This window comes from Colletotrichum chrysophilum (genome assembly GCF_026319265.1).
Source record: "Colletotrichum chrysophilum strain AFK26 chromosome Unknown scaffold_1, whole genome shotgun sequence".
NCBI classification, from domain to species: Eukaryota; Fungi; Ascomycota; class Sordariomycetes; order Glomerellales; family Glomerellaceae; genus Colletotrichum; species Colletotrichum chrysophilum.
Genome location: NW_026517288.1, coordinates 904,463 through 921,347, shown reverse-complemented (window position 1 = coordinate 921,347; position 16,885 = coordinate 904,463). Strand labels below are relative to the sequence as shown.

General features: G+C 56.3%; 3 protein-coding genes across 3 annotated transcripts; 1 reads left to right on the top strand and 2 right to left on the bottom strand.

Moving 5' to 3' along the window:
- Window positions 1–4,972: 4,972 nt before the first annotated feature.
- Window positions 4,973–5,830, bottom strand: COL26b_000243 (uncharacterized protein; the record flags this gene model as incomplete). Its single annotated transcript, XM_053173213.1, has 2 exons — window positions 4,973–5,186; window positions 5,286–5,830. The coding sequence occupies 2 exons, from the start codon at window positions 5,828–5,830 to the stop codon at window positions 4,973–4,975; spliced, it is 759 nt and encodes a 252-aa protein (XP_053042919.1).
- Window positions 5,831–11,475: 5,645 nt separating this feature from the next.
- On the top strand, window positions 11,476–14,161 carry COL26b_000242 (uncharacterized protein; the record flags this gene model as incomplete). Its single annotated transcript, XM_053173212.1, has 2 exons — window positions 11,476–12,054; window positions 12,371–14,161. The coding sequence occupies 2 exons, from the start codon at window positions 11,476–11,478 to the stop codon at window positions 14,159–14,161; spliced, it is 2,370 nt and encodes a 789-aa protein (XP_053042918.1).
- An 837-nt stretch (window positions 14,162–14,998) lies between these two features.
- COL26b_000241 (uncharacterized protein) lies at window positions 14,999–16,232 on the bottom strand (the record flags this gene model as incomplete). The annotated part of the gene is made up of 2 exons (XM_053173211.1): window positions 14,999–15,780; window positions 15,911–16,232. 2 exons carry the CDS (start codon window positions 16,230–16,232, stop codon window positions 14,999–15,001), a joined length of 1,104 nt encoding a protein of 367 aa, XP_053042917.1.
- Between the last annotated feature and the right edge of the window lie 653 nt (window positions 16,233–16,885).

Below are 16,885 nucleotides of genomic sequence, written 5' to 3'. Positions count from 1 at the left end.
AAGTACCAGACGCGATACGTACCCGGCATTGGAGACTGTCAAACAGGACAGGCAAGAAGACTGATACAACCTACCTACCTACGGATACCCATCACCGGTATTCGTACCCATCCAGCAATGGCCCTTTGATGGAACTTCAGAGACCAAGGCAGCGGTAACCACGACTCACTGCAGATCCAATGACGGTATCACTTCGCTTCTTCCTGCTTTGTACGAGTCCTCAGCTGGAGTGACCTCGCCATGGCTTCGACACGCTCAACATCATTCAGACTCATCGACGAACCAGACAACGGGGACGTGCCGGCGTGGATCAGGGCAACCACCAATCGCCGCATCTATCCCGCGAGTTTCTTGTCTTTGCCACGTTTCTCTCTCTCTCTGCCAATCCCAACACCCGTCTTCGAGCTATTCTGGGTTGCTGCTCCAGCTCAGCTGCCGCCGTACTCCAACACGCTGGAACGATCCCGCCGCCACACACACACAACAATACACTCCGGCAGCTGGATTGGCGTTGTAGGACGACTTGTCCCGCACCCCACTGGCTACTGCATCTCTCGACGAAAGCTGTAAATAGCAGCTCCTCCATTCTATGTCTTCCATCGCCATCTCGTCCCAACTCTAAGCTTGCCTCCCGTTGGTTCAAGCGAGCTCACGAATCATGGGGCGGCACTTGGACGACGTCGCAAACCAGCCATGCGAGAAAACCAGACAGTGAGATCATGGATCTAGATCCAGTCAGGGGTTGTCCACGACAAGAACCGCATTGCCAAACCCTGATGCTTCCGCGGGCTCCCTCCCCCCTCTTTGACACCTCGTTCTCCCCAACGGCACTGCTTTACCTCCAGCTCAGAGTTCCAACCCTCTTCATATCGGGGTTTTTTCCTTCTGTCTCACTTTTCTCCCCTTCAACCTTGTCTTGACCCTCACCCCTCACACCCCAGTCACTCTCTCTGTCAGTCTGCGACCCTGGCGCGGCAGAGCGTGAGCACAACTGCCCCGCGACGAATCACATCATCCCCGTCAGCTTGACAGCACCCATCCGGAGCCCGTGCGGCGCTTCCTGCAGTCAGTCACTCCCCTTACATGCTGTCTCGCGCGCGCGCGAATGAAGGTCGCCTTTTTCTCGACTGTTCAAACCATCGTACTCGACTCAAGAATACGGGATGGAACCGCTTATCACAGCAAAGTCCTCGGCATCATCCAGCCAACCGCGCGGCATGCCACAATGTTCAACAAGCTCCAGCTCCTTTCCTCGTTGGACGAAACTTCGGTGCTCGGGCTTAGCACGCTGAGTTCGGGATGACCCAAAGACAAGGGTTGCTTGATGTGACAGGCAGAGCAACGCACGGTGGGAGCAGCGAGTAAGTGGCATAGACCTCAACCGTCTTATGCCTTGCAACAGCTCTTTCCCGGCTCGTGCCTCCTTTCTCAAAAGGCTGCTTGGGTTCGCCGTGCCCTAGCAATAAGTTTGCCTTTATCCTACTTGAAGCTATGGTAACAGCTTATTAGCACTTATTTCTCGCTTCATCGCCATGTTTGCCTCTCGATATCGAAAGCGAGGCGAGGCAAATCAGGGTCAACACCTTAATAAACTGGGGGTTTCACCTCCTTGATCCGAGTCTACCGGCGACTGCTATCTACTAATCTAGGGGTCTCACAAACTCCACTGTCCACATCCCGTCCGTTCCCCCTTCCATGAACGAGGGGTAAGGACATCGGCTCGTCAAGTGGAGCCTCGCATGTGGTGAAGATACAGCGAGAATCGGTTCCTGACAAGGTCCTATCCCATTGGACAAGTCAGGGCGTAATCCAGAACGACGAAAGATTCAGGTGGTTCTCGCCTCTTCGCTCGTTCGCCTCAGCAAGTTCCTCCGTCTGCTGAACTGATTGCACCGAGGTCCGCGACATGCAAAGCTTCTCGAAGGCAATATGAGCAGGGCTGGCCCCTAGACGGAACAAGACGCCATCGATGCCGTGGTTCAAGCCTCATCGGACGGCCAGTATGGACGTCGCAAAACAGCAAGGTGGGGGCTGGAGGCCCCGACGAGTTCGCAACACACACATGGTATCCGCCCAAGAGGTTCTTGCACTTTGTCCTGCCCGTCATGCTGCCGCCGCTTCTGCTGTTGCTGCTGCGGGTCTCCTTTAAGCTCTGGCCGGATGCACAGACTATGTATGTGAGGCAGCGGGAAGATCTGTCTTTCAAGTCAGGTCTCGTGTACGGTATCAGACTAAGTACTCCCCGGTACGTCGACCGAGCTTCCCAAATCACGGCGAACGCCGCTCTCAATCTTCTTGTCGGCCTCTGGAAACTTCAACAACTACAACTGTCCAAAGCAGACTCAGTTGTGGGCGAGAAGCAACCTCGGCGCTTCTAGACGAATGTCATTTGATCCAGCTCATCCGTTCCTAGTCCACACGCCTCCAGCCAGCCCTGAGAACGAAAAGAAAGATGTTTCATCCCGTGTTCTAGATGGGACGGTAAACACCGATAAACACCTGATAGATGAGACACCCGCCAACACACAACGAGCTCAACGATATCCACAGGGGGGCCGAATGAGGACGAGGCACCATCGCACTCTCTTTCACAATAACCAGAGCGTCGTCTCCGGTTGAACCTGCAGTAGGTAGCACCAGGCATGGAGAATTTGTCATGCAGGGTCCAAGCACGTTCGGAACCACACATCTTTCTTCACCACCTCTCCATTCTCCCGTTTCACATCTGTCTCAAGAAACCTCACCCTCACCACCCACCTCCAGGAAATTTTCTGGCCCGCACTCAAGTTCAACCACCCGCATCCCACCGCCAATGCCGTCCTTCCGCTCCGCCCCTTTGCCCAGAACCTCCGACACGGCCAAGAGAAGACTCTTGGTTGCGCCTTCCCAGCGTCTCCACGCCGCGCGCAGCAGCAGCAGCAGCAACAGCCGCAGAAGAAGAACGGGAAAGATGTCCCGAATGCGCGCATCCCCTGGATCTCCCTCGCTTCCCCCCACGAACTAACGTGTCTTCGCCTCCGCCCGTTGGTGTAGCAGGTTACGAAAATCACGAGTGCAAGCGAGCAATGGCCGCACCCACGTCGTTTCCCGCAAAAGGAGGCAGCCCGCTTACCTCACCAGCAACGTGAAAGTGTATGACGGCTACATGCCCTCTCTTTCTGTTTTCCTATGCGAGAAACTATTCTGAGGGTATCCACCGCCGCTCATCCGCGCTTCCGGTCTCTTCCCCTGTGAACATCATTTCATCCACCCGAACCATATCAGACGGGTCCTCTGGTCCTTGCTATAGGACTTGAAAAGACCGGCCTGGTCTCTGCTATCGGACTTACAGGCCCAGCCGATCTACATTATGCGGCGATTGGACACTGCCACACACAGACAAGAGACTGGTCGTCACTGACCTTGACAAGACCTGGACTAATTAGCCCGGCAAACGTAGACAAGCTTTCGTCACATGGAACCATGGGAACCAGACATGTTGGGTTGCGCATGAACCAAGCAGGACGTTATTCGTAGCAGGGTAGATATCAGAAGACTTTTCTTGTCGTCTCCCCTCGTCGGGACGAAAAAGGGAGCATGAGGCAACGATCGTCACCTCCCGTATCCCCCCATACCAGACCAACTTTTGTGAGAAAGAATCTACATACAGGCAAAGAAAACGCTTTGCCCAACCCAAAAGTCCTCAATGACTCCCACAAAAACCCCTGCACCGGACCGTCGCAGATGTTCCATAACTGCGGGCAGCCCGGTCCTGAGAAATGAGAAGCCGCGCAAAAAAAGGTTTGTGAACCTGACCCTCTCTCTCTCTCCTCAGGATCCTTGTTCGCCCCCGACAAACGCGAGGGGACTCATACCAGACAGACATGACTTTCTGCCTGCCTGCCTGCCCTCCCCCTCCAACACTAGAACGCCAATCCCATATGCTGTCGTAGCCGAAAACAGAATTTTTCGAAGGGATAAACCAAGACAATGTAAAGAAAAAAAAAAAAAAAAAAAGAGGTGACCTCCCTCGACTAGGTACTAAGAATTATCTTTGTGTAAAAGATGTGTGAGAATGTACAGTACGCTTCAAAGGTACGTCGAGCCAGCACGAGCCGGCTTCGGTGAAGGAGAAAAAGGAGAAAGGAAAAAGGTGATCCGGAGTCCAGGCCGGGAGGGACGAGTGCGTTTTCACATGTCCTCTTGGAACCTGGACACGGAGCCCCGAGACCCCCGCGACCCGTCCTGCGAATTCAAGGTCCGGCCAATGGGGTCTCGTGGCGGCGAGAGGGTCGAGTCAGGCGGTGCCGGAAACGGAGCCGACTCCGTCACCGGCGTCCGGGCCGGGCCCGGCTGCATGGTGATGACGCCGCTAACGGGTCTCATCGGCGAGCCGAGTGCAAGTCGCGTTTGGCCCGCGCCGCCGGGCTCGAAGAACGCTCGAGAGTCGCGGTAGTAGACGGATTCGTCGTCGTTGGCGGTTGCGTCTCCAGCGGTTTCGCGCGGGTCCGTGTAGCCATCACCTCCGGCCTGGAGGACCGACGGCAGCTTCCTGCCTGCAACCCTCACAAAGCCTCTCTCGCCGGTTTCGGAAGGTTCGCTAGCTCTTCTTGAGTGCGGCTTAGCCGCGGCAGCCGCGCCGCCAATTGCGGCCGAGCCGAACGTCACGGCCCTTTGTGTCATTCCGGGACGGCTGCCGCTGTCGGGTCCACCTGAGCCGGTGAGGATTCCCCGGGCGGCCTTTGCGCTGACTTCGCTAAGTCGGAGTCGTCCACCGGAGCGCTTCTTCCATCGCAAGGCAAGAAAAGCGAGGAGCACGAGAAACGCCACGCCTGCTACGCTTCCCACTACGCTGCCCACAACGGTGCCGGTTGATGGTGCCGAATCGTCGCTGCTGGAACTGCCCGGGGTGGATGTTGACGTGGGTGATGCTGAACTGCCGCCCCCGATGCCGCCCACGCCGCCGTCGCTCCCATCTCCTCCAGCTGTCGTTTCAGCGGAACCTGTCGATGTGCTCGTGGCAAAAGTGTTGGTGGTGCTGAGGCTGCCGGTGGTGGTGGTAGTTGAACCAGAAGATGAATCGGAAGTCGATGAAATGGATGAAAGCACTGAAGATGTTACGCTCGTCGAGCCGGACGAAAACAGGCTTGTTGAAGTGGTTGCGGTAAGGACTGATGTAGAAGATGAATTTGTTGACGTAAGGAATGCTACAGGGATCGGTCAGTCGTCGCGGTCACGGTGGAACGAGGGAGGAAGGCTCACGAATTGTTGAGTTAGAAGGAGCACTCAACGAAGAATAAGCTGACGGCGCCGCAGACGATGCCGGTACTGAGGATAAAGGATTGGACGTCAAGGGAATATCTTGACTTGTGGAAGAGCCCGCGGGCGATGGTGTCGTCGAGGAGGTCGTCGCCGGGGGAGTCGACAGGGATGAGTCGCTCGAGGAGGACGCAGTTTCGGAGGAGTTGATGTCTGTGGAGGTCTCGGTGGTGGAAACAGCTGCGATGGACAGGCCTAGGTCAGCACTGGCGCTGGCGCTGGGCGACGTGTCGGCATCCACGGTGGCGGGAGGAGCGTAGTGAGTCTGAACTTCGATGGGGGCGCCGGAGGCATCGACTACTTGAACGATGGAGACGGTCTGGACGACGACTTTGCGAGAGGAGGAGGAGCTGCTGGATGCGGACTCGGGAGTGGGGCTGTTGTCGGCTTCGTCTGTGTCTGTCTGGCGGCGGTGGTGGTGGTGAGGAATCGCATTCTCGTGTGAGGCGGCGCGCTTGTTGTGTAAATGGTAATGATTGTGATGGTATGAGCGGGCCTGAGGGAGTGAAGACCCGCGCAGTGATTTAGTCATGGTTGTGGATTTGGGGTGGCGTGGGCAGTAGGCTGAGCTACTGCCCGGTCTGGTTGGCGGAGGTGTCGTTTGTTCCCGAGAGGGAGGCGAATGTCGAGCTGGCTAAGCCGAGCGGAGCGAGAAATATAAAGATAGAACGGGCGGATCAAAAGCCCCGTAACGAGTGTGGTGGTTGGTGTTGAACGAGTGTGGTGTGCGTGTGAGCTGTATGGACGGGACGTGTCGATCTATTCAGATTCCATGCTTGATTTGCTGCTGTTCATGACCGTTGGAGTCGATGTCGATGAATTGCATCGTCTGGTGGTGCGCTGCTGGTGGTGGTGGTGGTGGGTGTCCGTCCTGCAGCGGGCCGCGAGCGAATGAGTGGCCGGTAGCAGAAACGAAACAGAACAGCAACGGTGAAGAAGCAAGTCAAGAAAAACCCCCCTCTTTCTCAGTCAAAAAATGAGGGACGCCTCGTGGTTCGTTCAGCCGTTTCTCGTTGTCCGCGTGCTCGATGCTGTGTCGTTGGTCTGTCTCCCTTGCATCTGCCAGTTCTCATGGCCGATGTTCAGGTTGATGGCATGGCGGCAGCGCGGTGGCAAGAGGGGAAAAGAGGAAAGGAAAGAAGAGATGAAGCGAGGGACTCGGGTGCCTATGGGGGGGACGGTGGAGGTCGAGGCTCAACGATAATAATAAGCATCGGGGGCCGGAAAGTGAAGAGAGGGAAAAATCTGAGAATGAGCGCAGGAAACAAAGCGTGGAAGCAGCAAGCAAGCAAGCAAGCAAGCAAGCAAGCAAGCGCTTGATTGTGTGTGTGCAGTGCCATCCATCTCTCTCTCTCTCTCTCTGTCCACCCACTGCTACTGCGTGTCTTCCCAAGACCAGTCGGGGGCCACATGCAGTCACTCTCGCAGGAGTGGTAGATTTCGATAATCTCGCTTGATATGGGCGGGTGGCTGCTAGCTGGAGGACATCGCGCCCCATTGGCCAACCAGAGGGCCCCAAAGTTGCAATGAGCAGTTCCACTGTCCACTATCACGGGGAACCAGGACATGGACCAGGGCCAGGGCCAGGACCGGGGGAGAGGGAGAGGGAGAGCCAGTGTCCACCTCATTGTGTTGTGCCTGCCTGCCTGCCCGCCCGCCCGTGCTCACCTGCCAGCCAGCCAGCCAGCCAGGGCGGGCAACCAGGGCAGGGACGACGACACCACTTCAGGGACACAGGAACAGAGGCGTCGGGTACCTTGCTGAAAACCTGCCTGTGGCTGCAGGTACGTACGGCACACCGCACCTCACACTGAGTGGCACGGCGACCCTTTCACAAGGGATGAATGAGACGAGCATCGTGAGCATCTGTATATATTCGTTGATCTGACCGACTGACTAGTTCAGTACTCGCAGGCGAAACGACTGGATATCAGAAGAGAACCAACATCGCCTACCGGGGCCGGACCACCTTGTTCTGGGTCAAGGCCGATATGGGATGAGATGAGATGGATGGGACGAAAGTCTGATTGATTGCCTCTCACTGCTCACTCAGTAGGTACTTACCTAGGTAGTCAGTAGTCACCCACGGCAGTGACTAAACGACTGGCCAGCGCGCTGTCGTGTAGCTTTATTTGGCTGCAGGCCCGTGTGCAGACGCTGCCCTTCTCTGCGCGTCGATTGGCGCCGTTGGTTTCGCCCAGGAGATCATGGCGGCACCTGCTCCAACTCCAAGAATGGACCGCGTGTCCCAGTGACGAACCCATCTGCTATGCAGTACACTAAAAAGCTCATGACGGGTCAGGACCCAACTCGACACGATCTGGACTCGACCGACGACACCCCGAACCGTCAACGGCTCTGTAGCGCCATTCCTCATCGAGCAGCCCCTCAAGATTCCACCGCGGCTTCCCTTTGGAAAGTGCTGTGAATCTTACCTACCTAAGGTACCTACGGATTCTTCGTAAAGAGCCACTGCCAAAAATACGAGCCAACCACTTTCCATCTGGCGGCGCTCCGTGAGACATCCGAAAAACACGTTTGGTTTGTCCCTGCCATTCTTTCAAAATGTTTTAGCGGCACAGAAAGAAGAAAGCTCAACCATGAAAGCTAAAAATGGTGCCACGAATCTCACCCGTTCCGTCATCCCACTCACCCTCACCCTCACCACACCACCCACCACCCAAACGAGACCCGGCCCAGGGCCATGGATCGCAATCGCCCTCTGCCTCGGCCAGACAATCGATTGTACTCGAACTGACAACTGGACCACCGAGATCCTGTCGACGAAGGACGTCGCGTCACCCAGTCCATATTGTCTCGTCCCGCAGTCCGTAAGCCCACAAAGGCTTACTTACGCGCCTCGTATCCTTCTCCGCCGCTAGGCCCACGACAAGCCTTTTTTCCACCGACGCCGCCACGCAAATCCAGCCAGCAGGACAATACAGCGCATTCCTGATGCAGATGTGCGCTTCTGTCGTGGTTCGTCGCCCGCATATGGTGCGCTGTACCTGCATCTGACCCTGGCCCATTGAGGTTCTTTTGGGGAGGAGTCTAATGGGGCGCCTTGCCATGCCATCCACAGTCCGAGTCCCTTGTTTGCTTCTTCTCCCCTCTCACTCGGAGAACGGCTCGCCGAAACGCATAATATTGAACGCTTTTAAGACGAGGGGGCTGCCCAGGGCTGCAAAAACGTCGTGCTGAGAAACCGCTGCTGGAGCACATACCCGCACTTTCACGAAATGAATATTGGCTGTTGTGCATGCGACCTCAGCATCCTCGGGGTGCGAATCTTTACCGCACACCGAGATGCCCAGCCGTCACCTTGACGAAGGATGCATCACTTCCCATCACCAAAGAAACACCTTGGGATGACACGCCCACATGCCGTGCCGATTCGCTGCTAGTGACGGATCGCGCAACCAGCCCGTTCGCAGAACCAACGGCACTGCTGGATAGAGAAAGGTGAAGCTTGGCGGCTCTGGGATGCATGGGACGAATTTTCGCTCCCGTTGAAACAAACACTGGGGGGGGCCCCTTTTCAAACCCCTTCCCTCGTCCAAATGACGGAACTGGGGAGCTGTCTGGCGATGCCGTCCTTGAGCATCCACTTGGAACCTCTTCACTGCCTCTTTGACAATGGGTCACGGATCCACGATCCGCTCGGCTTCTTCCCCGTTGGAGCCATAGTACACGGATTATGGTCTGTTCAGATACACCAACGTCTCAGGATAGAACCTCAAAGTCCGGAGTTGATGTTTTTTTCTTCAATTGTATCCGTACATTTTCAAGTCATTCTCAACCTCGCGCGGTTTTTGAACGCGTGCTGGGGTAGCTGTCGATGCCGCTCCACAGATGTACGTAATGTTCCTCCTAAACCCCGAATGGCTTGGGGCTTCGACATGGGACACGGCGCTGTGTGGAGTTTGTGACGGAAGAAAGCTTGGAAAGTTCGATTTGATTTGAACAAAGGCCCGGCAGAATTGTGCCTAAGAATGCTGTGCAGCTGCCGTGTTCCCCCCCACGCCTTGCGGCCGTGGTATATCGAACGCCCAAACATGCACGAGAACAGTCTAAGCCAAGGGACACCGCACCAGGCCCAAAGTGACGGGTTCTAGACGACGGTTGGCCGCAATAACGGCTCGTATTGGATGTCGCGCAAACAGTCGTTTTCGGGAGCTCACTTACACGATGCTGATGCCGCGTCCCGGGCGTCCGTCCGTCCTGTCCTGTCCCGTCCCGTCGACTCGCCTGAAGATGAGAGAGACCGGCGTCGCGGCGCCGAGTTGGTTTCTTTCCTTGGCAGAATGATGTCGCACCTTGAGAGGAAAAAAGATCGACGGACACACCCAGGGCAAGACAGGTCCCTCTCGAAGTGGGCGACGAGGGTGTTTCCCCCTCCCCAAATCTAATCTAATCTCGCAATTTCCCTCTGGCCCCCTCCGAATCGAGCAAGATGACCGCGGTGCGTTTGATGGAACGTAATCAGACTGGGTCTGTTGCGAACCTGATTTTTAGAGGGTCGGCATGTTGAATCGAAGTTACGGCCAAGAGTTGGCGATATCACCAATAAGATGAGGCTATATTACAAGCTTACTATCGTTCATTGTTTTGTTTCAACAAGACAGAGGCGAGAAAGGCACCGTTTAAGTTCGAGCAACGTCGCACCATCCGGCGGCCATTCAAACAGAAGGATTCAAACTCTCTGGGCTTTGTTTTAATGACTCAAAACACGTGGGTTCTTGGGCACTGCCACGGGCAAGCTCTCATACTGCAATCTCGTTTGGCATGGCTGTGCCCTTTTACCCCGATTCTTGTCACGCTGGAACCAAGCGAAGGCCAGAGTCAAAAACATTGTAAACCAAACAACCGTCCAGACTCCGGAGACGGAACTTTGCCAAGTACGGGGAACAATGCACCCAGCCATATGCTACGGCACTTACTCATCGCCATTGTCGAGGCTGAGGCTCGTGGCTGATTACTCGTAAGTCTATGAATGTTGTACAAACTCAACTCGTCTATAGAGAAATTATCAACGACACAGCCCGACTGTCGTGATTGGACCAGAAGGTCAGACCAGGCAAGCCCTGCCATTTCTTCATGGCAGTGACAGGCTCTATGCCTGCTGCGATGCCACTCACACTGTCAGCGCCATCTGCCATGTGTCGCTGAACACCATCACCGCGAGCCGATACTTCGGGATGAGTTCAATGCACTTGATGACCATCGACAGTACCATGGCGCAGAGGACAGCTTCAACGCGCATCGTTCATGGCATTGAAAGACAAATCGACCGGGCCGTCTGCCGCTCCAGGTGTTTCGCGCCTGAGCATGTCGTCATTCCCGTCTGGTCCTCCCACAACCCCAGCCAACCACCTGCTCTCAACTGCCTCGTCCCCACCAATCAGTGCAGCTCTACGGCATTCCCGTTGGAGAAACTGACGAATCACCCTTCAGCGTACCTAGGTAGTAAGGCGCCGCACTGGCCCTGAGCGGGCAGTGAGCTCAGTGGGTAGCAACCCCAAGTGCCCTGTCCTGCTGGAAAAACCGGGCGCAGCACGCAGCAAGCAGGCAGAGCTACCTTAGCTGCTTAGCAACTCAAGCAGTAACGTAAACCCGCGTTTCGCCATCGCTTTTCCGCGTATATCCTATCAGGAAACGAGAAATGTAGTTACCTTAGCTAGTTAGGTAGTTATTGTAGTGTGCCTTGGTAAGGCAGGTGAACTGAGAGTACGTACGGCAGTGACCTGACCTGGAGCTGCGGACCACCACCACGGCGCCTTGTTGCCGACTACGTACCCAGCATAGCACGGCAACATCCCCTTGTCACGCACGTTAGGTTCTGGTCCGACCAGCCAAGCCAAGGAAAGAACGGCTCAAGGTCAAGAACAACTGATTGTCGCTCGTACCTGAAGCTTTAAACAATCGTCTGGCCCTGCTTGCCTACTCGACCTACCAAGGAATACAGCTTGATACCTGTCCTGGTGGCCAACGTATCTGGACCCCAACTTGCCTTAATTGCTCATTCTTCACGACCCTAGATTTCCCCTCATCACACCCCCGATCTACCAAATCTTCCCCCCGCGGGCGCTTCGCCCTTCGCCTTCTAAACCATCCTTCCTGACAGACTTACCCCTCTCTCATTTCATCCATCGCTTGAGTGACACGAAGCCTGACGTCATGGACCAATATCATTACGACGACGGACCCTCGTCTTCATCGGCACCACCACCGCCCTACTCCATCTCCGCCCCGGGCTCCGGCTCCTTCGCCGGCTCCTTTGACGGGCCCGCCTCGTCATCCCTTCACCCACCTGTCCCGACATCAAGCCACAGAGCCTCAGGCGCCACACCGGAGAAGACTTCCCACACCTCATCCTCCGCCGGCGGCTTCCTCGATTCGAAACGGCGCCTGGCCGATCCTAGATCGTCATCGGCCCAGTCCCTTGCCCCATCCCTCGAGGACCGTGACGGCGATGCCCGCCGGACCTTGCTCATCATCTACATTCATGGCTTTTACGGCAACGAGTCGTCTTTCAGGTCCTTCCCGGCCCACGTTCACAACTTCCTAAAGGACACTCTCGTCGAGAGCCATGTCATTCACTCAAAGATCTATCCCCGCTACAAAACTTACAAGGCCATCGATGTTGCTCGTGATAACTTCAGCCAGTGGCTCGAGCCGCATGAGTCGGACAAAACTGATGTCATCCTTGTCGGCCACTCCATGGGCGGCATCCTTGCCGGCGAGGTCGCTCTCATGGTAAGTTATGAAATACGCACGGCGTTTTCACGTTTGCTCACGAGGTCCGCAGCCAAATCGGCATCCGTACAGGCGCCAGCCTTTCAAACACCGTATACTCGGCACCATCTCACTCGATTCGCCTTTCCTTGGACTTCATCCAGGCATCGTTATTGCTGGCATTGCCAGCTTGTTCAGACCAGCCTCGCCGCCGCCCGAAGAGGTCGATAACCAGCTAGATGCGTCCAATGCCCACCTCAGTCCAGGTACTTCAGCCATGAATAGTCCCAATCCGTCTATGCCAAGTTTGGAATCAACCCCTTCCCTCGACGCGCAGCTATCTCCTCAAGGAAGCAACGCGCCGTCTATCGCTTCTTCCAGTGGTCCGCCGCAAAGCTCCGACCCGTGGTTCAACCCGCCCTTTTGGAACGATGCCAAGTTCAAAGACCGCCCATTCATGAGGCGGATAGGCCACTTCGCCAAGAAGCACAGAGCCGAGGGCGTGTGGGATCCCATCAAGAACCACCTCATGTCCCATCTTGAGTACGGTGGTTGTCTTGCAGACTACAAGGGCTTGAACCAGCGATACAACAGGCTCCGCGCTTTGGAGGATATCGATCCGCTGCAACATCTCAAACAGAACAACGGCCAGGGCGCGAACGCAAACCAGCTGCCGCCGTCAGCCAGGGTGCGGTTCATAAACTACTATACCCTTAGCTCGGGTAGACCCAAGAAGCCCAAGTCGCCAAAGACGCCAGACTCGCCGAGATCTCCGGATCATGACATTGCGGGACAGATGAGCACCCTTGACGTCAATTCCCAGCTCTCACCACACGGGTCATCGACAGCCAGGATTTCTGTCGATAGCTCTGATGGCGAGCATTTTGAGATTATCAGCTCTATTGAAGCCGTAGATAGGAAACTATCAACTCTTCACGAGGAACAGCAGAAACAGTCCGAGAACAAGACGGATGATAGTACAACGGAAAAGAAACCCGAATCAAAAGGCAAAGAAAAGGAGGTTCCCGAGGGGCAGGAACCCAAGGGCAAGCAAAAGGAGGAGGCGAATCGAGAGGAAACCGGGGAACCTTCCAAAGTAGAAGAGAACGAGCCGATTTCCGGCCAGGCGACACCGGCGGAACCTGTCCAGCCTGAGACGCCAGCAGACTTTGACCTTCCTCCCATCCCCGACCTCCCTCCACAGCCAACACCGCCAGATCTCGACAAGTACACGGATAAGGATGCCCGCAAGCAAGCCGAAAAGGAGGGCAAGCGCGCGCAGAAGGCCTATGACCAAGCAGTCAAGAGCCGCGAGAAGGCCATCAAGGAGCGCCAGAAGCTCGTCGAGAAGCGTCGTAAGAAGGCGGAAAAGGAAGCCCAGAAAGAGGCCCAGCGGGTCGAGAAGGAGGAGCAGAAGAGGCGGCAGCAGGAGGAGCTCGGCCAGGCCAAGTCCCGTGAGGACGCGCTGAGGGCCGTGGAGGCAGCACAGCGACGGGCAGAGGCGGCACAGCGGGAGCTAGAGGCCGCGCAGAGACAGGTGGAGGCGACGCAGAGAGAGACCGACGCCGCGAGGAGACAGCAACCGGCGGTGAAGCCTGAAGCCGCGGAACAACAACAGAAGGCGCTTGAGATGTCTGACTCGGAGTCCGAGCCGGAGTCGCCCACCGGTTCCCTTACGCAGGTCGACCCTAGGCCGATATCACAAGACGGACCACAAACACCGTTAGCACCTCCGCCGCAACCGAGAGCACCCCCGCCGGCTCTGCCCCCTCGGATGCCCTCGTCTTCAAGCACGGCCCAGACAGCCCCGGCATCATCGTCAGCATCGCTCGCCCCGACACAATCCAGGGAATCAGCGACCTCCTCTCGCGGACCAGCGCCAGCCGGGGCAACCCCTCAACAACCCAAGAAGCAGCGCAAGTTCTGCATGCTGCCCAGCAAGACCAACGGCCGTCGCGACGAGACGTGGGTGCCCGTCTACATGGAGGGCATGGACGAGGTCGGCGCCCACTGCGGTCTCTTCGTCCCGGGCCCGCACTATGATAGGCTCATCGGTGACATGGGCGAGCGCATCCTGGGATGGGTGCAGGAAGATATGACGGCAAGGGCCATCTTGGAGATGTCCTAGGAGGTAGACGTGAGATGGTTGCGGACGGTGTTAGCCTGCAGCTCGTCTGGCCAGGAGAAGGGAGGGGTGTCAAGTCTCTACTGCAGTAATCACAACAGAACATTGCAAAGGCGGACGTAGGATATGTCAACAATGAGAAGAACCCCTTTTGAAATATCAGTACACTCTACGCCGGGGACAGTCCACTTTTGACTGATATGTCGGCGTCTGGTGCCGTCTATTGAATTACTTGATGTTTGTTTGTGTGTGATAGTAGTGCTACAACGACCCAGCCTGGCTTTTTTTTGTGTGTCCGGTATGATGTGGAGGTCGTGGTGGTCGAAAAGCCCCGTCCCGTTCCTCCCCTTCGTTGCAACCTTTGAAATGATGCCCCATGACCAATGTGTGGTATTTTTTTATCCCCTTCCCCTTCCTTCCCCGAATCCATCCCTCTTCAGTCGGTCATGTTTCGTTGTCAACCTTTTGACTGAATGCGTGGAATAAAAAAAAACGACTTGAGTAGTCTCAGAAATAGAAGAAATCGACTGTCCCCCGAACGCCCTGCTGGAAGTGGAAAATTCATCAAAAGTGTGCAGAATACCCGCCCTTGATCTGTGAGCGGCAGTAAACTGAACCGCAAAAGTGTGCCTTCCTTTCACCCCACGATGGTCGTTGCTCATAGATCCTCCGATCCAAACGGTCGTTATCCGTATCACCGGTGTACCCGTGAGACATTCTGAGCAAAACCCAACACCCTGACGAGTTAAGGGCAGGGAAAGAAAATGCTGCCTACCGCCTCCCCTCATAGGGGATTGCGGAGCGTCGAGCCGTAACCTTGTTCTTTGCGGGGGGCGGCTGCTATGCGCCCACGGCGCTCGAACCGTAGCCTTGCGGACGCATCGTGTTCGGGAACGCCTGCCCGTTACCGCTATCCTGTGACGAGTCAGACACAGATATAGGCGGCCCGGATGAGGCATCACCCACCTTCTTGCGACGCTTCTGGCCTCCCCTGTCGTCGCCATCTCCCGTAGAGTAGCCGTCGTCGGGGAAGCCCTCTCCGTAACCCTCAAAGCTGTTGTCGCCATAGCCTCGCTTCTTGGTCCGTTGCGGCCGTACTGCACCTGGAGCTGTCTGCTGCTGCTTGCGCGCGAACGGGTTCGGCGTGGTCGCGGAGGGCGTTCCGGGCGCCGTTGCCTTGCCTGCGAGACCTTGCCTCAGGGCCTCTACGCTGCCTGTGGCGAGATCTCCCAGCACTGAACTGTCCCAGTCTTTGACCGGGATGGGACCCTTGGCCATGGTCGTCGCTCTGCCCAGCAGCGATTTCACGGTGCCAGACAGGCCGTTGGTGATCGGATCTTGCCGAGAGTTCCAGAACTCTGCATCCGGGATTTCCAACAATTCCCTAAAGCCGTGGTACGCTTCTCTCTTCTTGTCGCCGTCTTCTCTGGGAGCATCCCATTCCTGAGCGACAGAGTCGAAGCGTCCGAGGATTCCCAGTTTCTTGATCTGACCCTTGTAGGTCTTCCGTAGAGCATTCTTCTCACCGTTGGGCTTTTCGCGAGCTACTTCTGCGGCGATGCCGGTCAGGTTGAACATTTCAAAAAGATCTTCGGTGATTCGCGGCAGTCTCTCGTGGTGCGCTATTTAGCTCAGTGTTAACCAAATTTGTTCGGCATACATGACAGTATCAAAACACCCGATACGTCATTAGGAAGGGGATTTGACAAGACAGCCTGCAAAAGTGACAGGAGCCTGCGAAGGGAGCCTTACGAGTTTGGCAAAGTAGGTATTTCTCTCCGACATCCAGGTGGAGTGCCTCGATACCAGTTTTGCTATCCTCGATGTGGACTTTCTTCTGCTCTCGATCGCCAAGATCTTCGAGCGGGCGCTTGCGCTTGTGGGGCGAGTCATCGCCCATGATGATGTCCTGAGACATGTCGGATGGCTGCGATGCGCTTCCGTTGACGCTGTGGGCTGGTGTTGGCAGTGTCGTGGTCGATGACGGGGCCGAGCTGTTTATGCTCGACGCGGGATCGGAGGTGCCAGGAGAAAATTGAGAAGGACTCTGAGGAGTTCGAGGGTGGAACGACATGGTGACGTTGCCGGGTGCGATGGGTTCTCGATCGAATCGTGCCGTCGCCGTTGCCGTTGTGGTGGTGGTGGACGTCGTCGTTGTCAGGTGAGGAGAAATGGGAAAGGTCGGAATACGAGGGATGGTAGCCGCTATCGGGAAGCGTTCCGGGTGGGAAGGAGCGAAAGAAAAACCCGGCTGCTATTCGGAAAAGGTCGTAAAGAAGGGTTTCGAGCGGGATTCACGATGCGCTCGATGGCTGTGGTCGTCCTGGGCTCGATCAGAGGATGAGGGGGTTGTTGTGGCGAGTCGCGCCAAACCGCCGACGGCTCTCGATCCCCCGATGCAGCGTCATGCACCGCAGTCCAATTAACCGTGGATCGCGGCCGACTTTCCTGGGTGATAAAAATTTTTGCCTGTGCCAAAATCCAACTGGCGTAGTGAAAGCGACAAAAAAATCCGACGGCGATGGGCGGCTGTCGAAGATCGGTCGTCGATTCGCGGTGTTTTGGCGGTAGGTCGTGGTGGAGTTGAAGGAGATGAAGTCTGAACGGCGCTGGGTAGAGTGAAGGGGGCGGACACATGAGCGAGGCAATTTGCTCGCTTAACGGGGGTGGCCGCCTGGGCTGGGCCGTGGGCTGCGCTGGCTGGCACTGGCACTGGCACTGGCTGAG